The 10,163-nt window shown below is 39.8% G+C and overlaps 1 protein-coding gene across 1 annotated transcript in view; it reads left to right on the forward strand.

Moving 5' to 3' along the window:
- Positions 1 to 10,163, forward strand: part of FIG4 (FIG4 phosphoinositide 5-phosphatase) — a 151,869-nt gene that overhangs the window by 36,897 nt on the left and 104,809 nt on the right. The window contains exon 4 of the mRNA XM_045294607.1: positions 5,004 to 5,160. Coding sequence (XP_045150542.1) covers positions 5,004 to 5,160 — 157 coding nt within the window. The remainder of the gene's footprint in view (positions 1 to 5,003; positions 5,161 to 10,163) is intronic.

The raw sequence follows: 10,163 nt of genomic DNA on the forward strand, positions 1-10,163 counted from the left end.
TTATTCACCCACTTTGTCTTCAGCGGTTGTGTCAGGAAGGTGAACATCATAGAATGCCAATTTAATAGAACAATGCATTCTTGCATTGAGGGAGTATTTTGTTTTTTAATGTTTTGACTCTATGCTTTCTTTGTCTGGGTGAGGATCTCTTTGCATTTGTCCTCCATGGAATTTGTGGCGTTATTAGATGTACAGATTCATATTTTTCATCAAATCTGGCAAGTTTTCAATTATTTCTTTCTCTTGATTCTTCTTCTGGTATTCCCATTATGTGTATGTTGGTGTGCTTAATGGTGCCCCCGCATTATACTGAGTCTCTGCTCATTTCTCTTCATTCGTTTTGCTCGGCATGGTGGGTGGTGTTCAGAGCCATGGGCTGTGTTGAGCTCATTGTGGCAGCCGCTGTGTCAGTACTTCTTATTGAGGGTCTTCCTCTTATTCACAGGCCTCTATTTTACTAAGCTTGATGTCCTAGGCTCCCCTGCTCTGTGCCTCCACTAATTGCTGTGACTAATGCCAGCTCTTAAAAACTCACCGTCACCTAATTCATGGCACCCTGTTGGACAGAGAGAACTGCTCTAGGGTTGTAAATCTGGACGAGAGCAGACAGCATCATCTTTTTCCTGAAGGCTTTGCAGCTAACCCTAAATCTCACCGACCGTCAGGGCACCTTGTAGTGGTTCTTCTCAAAAACTCAAACTCATTGCTTTCGAGTTGATTCAAACTCATAGTGACCCCAAAGGACAAAATAAAACTGTCCCTGTGGGTTTCCAAGACTGTAAATCTTTACAGGAGTAGTAAGCTTCATCTTCCTCCCACAGAACAGCTGCTGGTTTTGAACTGCTGACCTTGTGGTCAGCAGCCCAATGTGTAACCCACTGTGCCACCAGAGCCCCTTGTATCAGCTCTTATTCAACATTATTTGCTGGTGATTGCTCTATTGTTTTTAACAATGTTCTGGGGTATATGCTTCATCCACCCACCACCATCAAATGGATTTCGACTCATTGACCTTATAGGGCAAAGTAGACCTGGCCTTGAGCTTGTGAGACTCTAAGTCTATACAGGAGTAGACAACCTCATCTTTCTCCTAAGGAGTGGCTAGTGGGTTTGAATTGCTGACCTTACAGATAGCATCCCAAAGCACCTGTGTGGTTTTTATCATACAGACACGGTGTATGGTATGATTAAATGTATTTAATTTGCCTTATCTGTTAGAAAGCTCAGAAGTAAATACTGGAAATGGTTTATAGAACTTTAAGAAGTCTTTTTATTTACTAGTGGTGTAGTAGCTTCTGCGTTGGGCTGCTATCTGCATCCTTAGCAGTTCAAAATCACCAACCCCTTTGCAAGAGATGTTCAGAGACACATCTTGAGTTTTTTTGTGTGAGTGTGTTTGTTATTTTTTTGAGACTCAGTCACACTGTTGTCCAGGAGTGTCATAGATCACCTCAGTATTCTTAAAATACATTCCTTTTCAGGTTAAGCTGCTGCAAATTGAGTCTTCCCTCTAGCAACCCAGAATTCATGAGGTCTATTCTTTTTCATCAACATTTCCCAAAGTGGATTCGCAGAAGGTTCTATCCATTCTTTCTAGTACATTTAGATGGAGTCTACTCTAGGACAATTGGCCACAGTGGTAGTAGTGAAGTTCTTAACAAAATCTCTCTCTGTGGGTGGTAAGTGTGCTGCATGGTGAAGCCAATGTAGAGATTGGTGGTCAACCCTGTAGAGATCCCCATGGCATACTAGCACAGGATTATGAGAACGTACATGCTTGTTGTTGTTGTTTTGTTTCAAGTCTGCTTTGCCCAAGATCTCCCTGGTCTGTTTGCTCACTGCTCACCTCTTCCCCCAGAACTTATTAACTTATTACTCAGAAAGAGAACATTTGGGGAACTGTAGCCTTCGATGTCTAAATTAATTTTATCTTCAAATTTAATTAGGCCTTTGTTGAGCTAGGTGCCTTGCCTATATTCTTTGTTTGTAGAGCATTATGGTGATTGAATTGTGGTTTGGCTTATGAAATACCCTGAAGATGTGTGTGTACCCTTGACATTACAGTAGACATTTCCTGAAGTTTCTGTTCCTGTATCACAAGGTCTCCTCTTCTTTTTAAAAAGGAGGACTAACTTAAAAATTAGTTCTTGGAACTGGGAGTAGCTCTTGCAAGCAGTTGATTTGTTTTTTATCACAAAGATACTGTGTATGGCACAATTACATGTATTTAATTTGATTATGTGTTAGAAAGTTCAGAGGCAAATATAAGGAATAGTATACAGGACATGAAGATGCAGTTTTACCGACTGATCTTGTCTCTAGGAACCCTTGTGGGACAATGGTTAAGTGCACTGCTATTTAGTTATCAATTAGAACCCACCTAACAATCTGCTTCTGTAAAGGTTATATCTTAGAAAACACTGGAAGGCAGTTCTACTTTACCCTATACAAACTCCAAACTTACTGCCATTGATGTCAACTCATAGTGACCTTGAAGGACAGAGTAGAACGGCCTCAGTGGGTTTCAGAGACTGTAAGGGGATGTCCAGTTGCCCAGAGATGGGCTTTGGGTCCCCAATCTGCACTCCCACTCCTTAACAATGATATGATTTTTTTTCCTTGATGCCTAATACCTGATATCTTTGACACCTCGTGATCACACAGTCTGATGTTTTTCATCCATGTGGGCTTTGTTGCTTCTCAGCTTGATGGCCACTTGTTTACCTTTAAGCCTTAAGATCCCAGATGCTATATATTGTTTGATAGCCAGGCACCATCAGCTTTCTTCAACACATTTGCTTATGCATCCAATTGTCTTCAGTGATCGTATCGGGAAGGTGAGCACACAATAATATGATTTTTTTCTTCTTTGATGCTCAAACCTGATCCCTTCTATACCTCGTGATCACACCTGCTGGTGTGCTTCTTTCATGTGGGCTTGGTTGCTTCTCAGCTAGATGGCCACTTGTTTACCTTCAAGCCTTTAAGACCCTAGACCCTATAACTTTTGATAACTGGGCACCATCAGCTTTCTTCACCACATTTGCTTATGCACACATTTGTCTTCATCAATTGTGCCAGGAAGGTGAGCATCATGGAGTGTCAGTGTAATAGCACAAAGTGTTCTTGCATTGAGGGAGTACTTGAGTGATGGCCCAATGTCCATCTGCTACCTTAATACTAAACCTATAAATATATGCACATATATCTATTTCCCCACCATCATAAATAAGTATATTTACATATTTACATACCTGTATTTAGACCTCTATAAATGCCCTTTACCTCCTAGTTCTTTCCTCTATTTCCTTTTATTTTCCTCTTGTCACACTATCATGCTCAGCCTTCATTTGGGTTTCAGTATTTCTTTTCGGTTACATTACCCTTGCTCAAGCCTTACCAGGCCTCCCACGCCCCCTTCGCCACCAATCTTGGATCACTTGTCCCTGAGTTTGTTAACACTACTTCCTTTCCCCCTCCTCCCCCTCTCCCCTGTTCCCCAGGAACCGTTGGTCCCGTTGTTTTCTCCTTGGGATTGTTTATTCAGGTATGTTCCCTTCTTGATTTGCTCCATTTTGGGGGGTTCAGACTGCACTGCTTCCTTCCCCCATGTGACCCCAGAAATGTCCTCTGTCACACTGTGCTCCAATAAGGGGACAGCATGACACGTGCTGTTGTCATTTGCCCAGTCCCCTCTGTGTCCCATTACCTCCCCACAGGGACGTCATCCTCTGAGCCTGGTGTGCCAGCGTGGGGTCCAGTCCATCTCTCTCTTTCTCTTCCACCCTACGGGCCTGCCTCTGTGTGGGTGTGGCACGCTGACCCCTCTCCCCAACCTGTGGGTTCAGTTCTGCTCTCCGCCACACCCACTTCCAGGGAGGGCATCAGTTTGGCTTTGGTTGGGGCCAGCCGTGTAGCTCTCTCTTTTCACGCATTCTTCCATGTGACCACGCTGTTCTCATGTTTGGTGCATCTTGGTAAGGTCTGCGTGCCCACTCCCGATTCTGTGGAGACAAGACCAGTACTCTCCCCCTGAGTGGATTAGTGCCCTGCTCCCTCAGTCATCATTTCACTTTCAGCCCCCTCTTTTCTCCCCCCTCCCCCCTCCCCGCTTTCCCCATTATTGTGTTGTACCAACATGTACCTCCTTGGGTTTGGTCCAACTTCCTCCCAATTCCCTGTATCTTAACCCAAGTGTTATGATATAGGTGGCTTCTCTTCTATACCTACCGTGCTGACTACACTTACCTCAGGGGACTCATGCTGTACTTCTCCTTTTGTGATTGGCTGACTTCGCTCAGCATAATTTCCTCCACTCTTCCCATGAAAAGACGTGTTTCATGTGCTCATCAGTGCTTTTTAGTGATGTATAGTAAGTACTCCATTGTGTGTATGTACCAGAGTTTACTGATCCACTCGTCTACCAATGGACATTTAGATTGCTTCCAACCCTTTGCGATTGTGAATTGCACTGCAATAAACATTGGAGTGCATACAACTGGTCATGGTTCATTTCTTAGCTCTTCTGGGTATATACTCAGAAGAGGGATAGCTGGGTCAGAAGGTAGCTCAGTTTCCATATTTTTTAAGTATCGCCAGATCGCTTTTCATAGCGGCTGTACATATCTACAGGACCACCAGCAATGTAGGAGCGTTCCTATTGCGCCACATCCCTCCCAACACTTGGTCTCTGATTTTCTGATTTGGGCTAGCCTCAAAGGTGTTAGATGGTGTCTCATGGTTGTTTTGATTTGCATGCTTGGGAGCATTTTCTCATATGTTTACTGGCCATATAGGTCTCCTCACTAGTGAAACTTCTTTTCAGTTCTTTCAGAAAATAATTCTTAAGACAACTGAAAAACTTATGGTTCTAAATCATGGAGATAAATAATAAAGTAAGAAATGTATCTGAAACTTGGGACTTTAAAACATGTATTTGATGACATGTAAGAGCATTATTAATTATAAAATGTGATACTTATCTTTCTTTTTTCGTTGCACAGGTTTTGTAAGATTCTTAGAAGGATATTATATTGTGTTAATAACTAAAAGGAGGAAGATGGCGGATATTGGAGGTCATGCAATATATAAGATAGAAGATACAAATTTGATCTATATACCAAATGATTCCGTACGAGTTACCCACCCTGATGAAGCTCGGTATGTCCTAGTATTCCTTACTATTATTGTATTGTGATAAACCAATTGGAGCACAAAATACATTTAGAGGATTATAAATAGCATGTTAAAACTTCAAATCCTGGCTTAGAGTATACAAGGGCTGCTAGAAACTCCACCATCATGAGAATTCATCCTGGCAAGAGGCCACACTTGGTGGAAAGGTTGCTATTAGGAACTGGGTATTCTCACAATCTCAACACTTTACTCCATGAATCTCTTCAATATTTCCAAAGAGAAAAAGTACTTTTTATAATGGAAAAAACAAAAAGCAGACTTAGTTAACCAAATGAGCAAAATTAGTGTCACCAACAAAGGGACCAAGACCTACATTATGTGCCTCTTTGTGTGATGTAATGGAAAGGACACAGATTGAGGAAATGATCAGACAAATCATGTGCTAGGCTATTCTGCGAGACAACTGGCCTAGCCTCTTCAAAAATGTCAATGCCATGAAAAAATAGAAAAAGCTAAAGACCATCAGGAACTCCGAGGGAGAAACACAGGGCTCTCTACTTCCATAGAAAGTTACAGTCTTGGAAACCCAAAGGGGCAGTTCTACCCTGTTCTACAGGGTCTCCATGAGTTGGGATTGACTTGATGGCAGGGAGAAGGTGATGTGATAACCAGGCCTAACACATGATACTTATTTGCACCCTGGATTAAAGCATGCATGCACCAACACAGATTTAAAGGATTTCATTGGATTTGATGCCAACAGGTTAATCTTTACAGGAACAAATTTCTAGTTTTTTTCTTCTGTAGAGTCGATGGTAAATTCAAATCTCCAACCTTCTGGTCAGTATTTAAGAACTGAACAAGTATACTGTCTTGCATAGACTATATACTAGATGATTTTGACACCATGACTTAGCAACAGTGAGCTAAGACATAATGATTGGGAAGATGGTACAGGACCAACCAGTGTTTTGTTGCATTGTATATTGGCTTACCATGAGTTGCAATCGACTGGCTGGCACAGAACACCGCCAACAATGGTACTGTGGGTACTTAGAAGCTTGCCCTTGTTCATAGTAGATTCATACAGACATCTTTATGAGTCAAGTGTCACGTGCACTGCTGTTGTTATTGAGTGCCACCAAGTAATTTCAACATAGCTACTCCATGTGACAAAATAGAACTACTGATAGGACTTTCTTGTCTGTAATATTTAGGGAAGTAGATCACCCAGTCTCCCAGGGAACTGCAGGTGGGTTTGAACCACCAATCTGTTTATTAGTGGCCAAGCCTTATGCCACCAAACTACTTACCATAAAATGGTTTGGAAAAATAAAGTAGGCACGCGTATTTTAAAGAGAGAGAGAGAGAGAGTGTGTGTGTTTAAAGAAATTTTATCAGTTAATTCAGATAAAGGACATACTGGTGTTAATTGTACTATCTTTTGGTTCAATATTCCTATAAAATTGAAATTTTCCAAATTTTTTTGTGTGTGGGGAACTTACTGGAGTCTTGAGAATATGAGAAAAGGCTATTAAATTGGTAGAAGAAAGAATAGAATTGGTTTATTTTAATATTACGAGGATTAAAATTGAACAAAGTTTTAAATCTGTAACTGATCACAAGTTCTTCAGACAGGTAACATTTTCAATTTGATTGCACTCTATATCTATATCTTTATAGTATTGTAGGTGCGTGCACTGAGATGAAGGGTGTGTGATGGTCTTGCATAATATCTGCTTAGTTATTACTTTCCTGGATCTCCAATAGTGATTTTGAAGTGAGGTCGTTAAAAAGTTATATTTCAGGTGAAGTAAATACCATTTACCAGACAAAGGAGTTTTGTGTTATACCAGCTGAAAATTCTATATATCCCATGTAATTTCCCAGCAACCATGGTCTATTGATTAAAAGTGAAGCCCTGCAGATGGGCTCATATGAATCTAAGTGATGGGCAAGGTTGCTGAGATTATATTACTTATAAGCCTCTTCTTTAGAATTCTTTAGCCAAGAGTGATAAAACATAGTGGAATCCATAACACAGTCAAAACAAAAGCGAATCCACATGATGGCCTGACTCTCTTTAAAGAATGAATCTTCTGATTGACATTGTGTAATAAATGGATTGTATCCAAAATAAGACAGAATTTTATTAAATAGCTTGTGGTGGCAAACTTAAATAAACATTCCTAGACAGGCAAAATGTTTAAAATGCACAAAAAGGTAGATAATCTAATATCAAATAATGTAAAATATTTGGTAAAATATTGGCAATTAAAAGAGTCACTTACTCACTGCCCTTGAGTTGATTCCGTCCACCCTGTAGGACAGGGTAGAACTGCGCTTGTGGGTTTCTGAGACTGTAATTGTTTATGGGAGTAGAAAACCTCTTTTCTCCGTCAGAGCAGCTGGTGGCTTGGAACTGCTGACCTTGCTGTCAGCAGCCCAATGAGTAACTCACTACGCCACCAGAGCTCCTTAATAAAAGATTGGTACCAAACATGTCTTACTTAATGAGAAGTGCCGCTTGCTTTTGTATTGCATGGCTATATCGACTTTAGAAAATGTACTGGACAATTTGTCACTTAAAAATATTGATGGGGAAAATAAGAGAGGGTTTCAAAAAGTCTGTGGGAAAATCCCATTATCCCATTCCAGTTTTCCATAAATGGTTTGAAGCCCCCTCATATTCACAGAAACTGTATTTGACAAAAATTTCGTAACCACTCATGATCTTAGCAACGTAGGAATAGAAGTCGTTATTGCTAGGTGTGTTGTGTTGATTTCAAATCGTAGAAACCCTATTTGGGAGTAGATTGCCAAGTCTTTCTCCCACAGAGCCAGTGGGTAAGTTTCAAATTTGTAGTCAAACATTTAACCATTGCCCTTCCAGAGTAATAAATAATATCTATTATTTATATATAAATAATATCTATTAAAAACCTACATTGAAGATTATTCATCGAAATGAAACTTTAGGTCTCTTGTAAGGTCAGAGACAAAATCGAGGTCTCTGTCATCGCTACTAATAATCAGCACTGTTTTCAAGGTCTTAGCCAAGGTGATAAAACGAGAAAAGGAAATAAGGCCTCAAGTTTGAAAAGAAATTAATATTGCCGCTATTTGCAGAAAGCAGGCTTTTCTACTTGGGAAATCCAAGAATATCTCCAAACTTTGAAACAAAGGGGAGTGTGCAGAGATCCCCATATAAGAAGCAGGAGTGTTTCTGAACACTGTCAGTAAGCAATGAGAAAGTTTGGTAGTGATCCCATTTATAATAGTACGAAAGCCTCCAATGTACATGGGAATAAATATAATAAAACCTTATGGAGAAATTAATGAAACATTATTAAAGGATTTTAATAGTCCCTAACTAATTGGAACCCCTCTTGTCTGTCAATTTGTTGTACCGTGGTGGCTTGTGTGTTGCTGTGATGCAATGGCACTGGTATTTTCAAATATCAGCGAGAGAACAGGTTTCAGCAGAGCTTCCAGACTAAGAACAGCCAGGAAGAAGGAAAAAGCTGCCTACTTCTGAGGGATCAGTGAGTACAAACCACACGAATAACAGTGTAATATTGTTAGATACACTGAAAACCTTATGAGTAGCAATGGACCATTGTTAGATATAATGCTGGAAGATGAGCCCCTCCCGTCTGCAAGCATTCAAAATATGACCGAGGAAGAGCTGCCTTCTGAAAGGGAAGTTGACCATCATGACATGGGTGGAGTAGAGCTGTGGGAGCAAAGCCTTTGGTACCTTTGTTTGCTGTTGGGGCAAGGCTCTAAATGAGAAGAAACAGCTGTAAACATCTATTAATAATTTAAACTGGGAATGTATGAAATACAAATCTAGGAAAATTGGAAGTCATCAAAAATGAAATGAAATGCATAAAGATTGATATCCTAGGGATGCGTGAGCTGAAATAGACTGGTCTTGGCCCTTTTGATTAAGAAAATCATACAGTTTATTATGCCTGGAATGGGAGATTCAAGAGGAATGGTGTTGCATTCATTGTATCATCAAAAAGACATTTCAATATCTATCTTGAAGTACAGTGCTGTGATAAGTTTATATCTGTCAGCATACAAAGGAATCCAATCAATACAACTATTATTCAAATTTATGCACCAACCACTAAAGCAAATGATACAGAACTTGAAGAATTTTGCCAATGGTTTCAGTCTGAAATCGAGCAAACATACAATCAGGATGCATTGATAATTATTGGCAATTGGAATGCAAGAGTTGGAAACAAAGAAGAAGAACAGTAGCTGCAAAATACAGAGTTGATGATAGAAATTAAGCTAGGGATTGCATGTTATGATTTTACAAAACCAATGGTTCTTCATTGCAAATACCTTTCTTTCAACAACATCAAAACCAATTATATAAATAACTACATCTCTGAGAAGAGATGAGGGAGAAACTCAATAGCAGCAGCTAAAATGAGGCCAGGGGCCGACTTTGGAACAGATGTCAGTTGCTCATATGTAAGCTCAGCTTGAAGCTGAAGAAAATGAAAACAAGTTCATGGCAACCAAAATACGACCTTGAATCTACCCACCTCAGTTTTGAGAACATCTCAAGAACAGATTTTCTGCATTGCAACATGAGTGACAGAAGACCCGATGAGCTATGGGACGATGCCAAAAATATTATACATGAAGACAACAAAAGGTCATTAAAAATACAAGAACTAAAGAAAAGTTCAAAGTGGATGTCAGAAGAGACTCTGAAACTTGATCTTAATCATAGAGCAGCTAAGACAAATGAAGAAATGATGAAGTAAAAGAGCTGACCAGAAAATTTCAAAGGGCAGCTTGAGAAGAGAAAGTAATGTATTATAATGAAATGTACAAAGACTTAGAGTTAGAAAACCTCAAAAGGAAGAACACTCTCAGTGTATCTTAAACTGAAAGAACTCAAAGAAAAAAAAATTTAAGCCTCCAAGTGTCAAAAATAAGCTTCTATAGGCAACATATTGAATGGTAGAGGAAGCATCAAAAGGAGATACAAAGTATAT

This window comes from Echinops telfairi, unplaced genomic scaffold, assembly GCF_000313985.2.
Source record: "Echinops telfairi isolate 266 unplaced genomic scaffold, ASM31398v2 ScPeMD7_3533;HRSCAF=4204_0, whole genome shotgun sequence".
Lineage (NCBI taxonomy): Eukaryota > Metazoa > Chordata > Mammalia > Afrosoricida > Tenrecidae > Echinops > Echinops telfairi.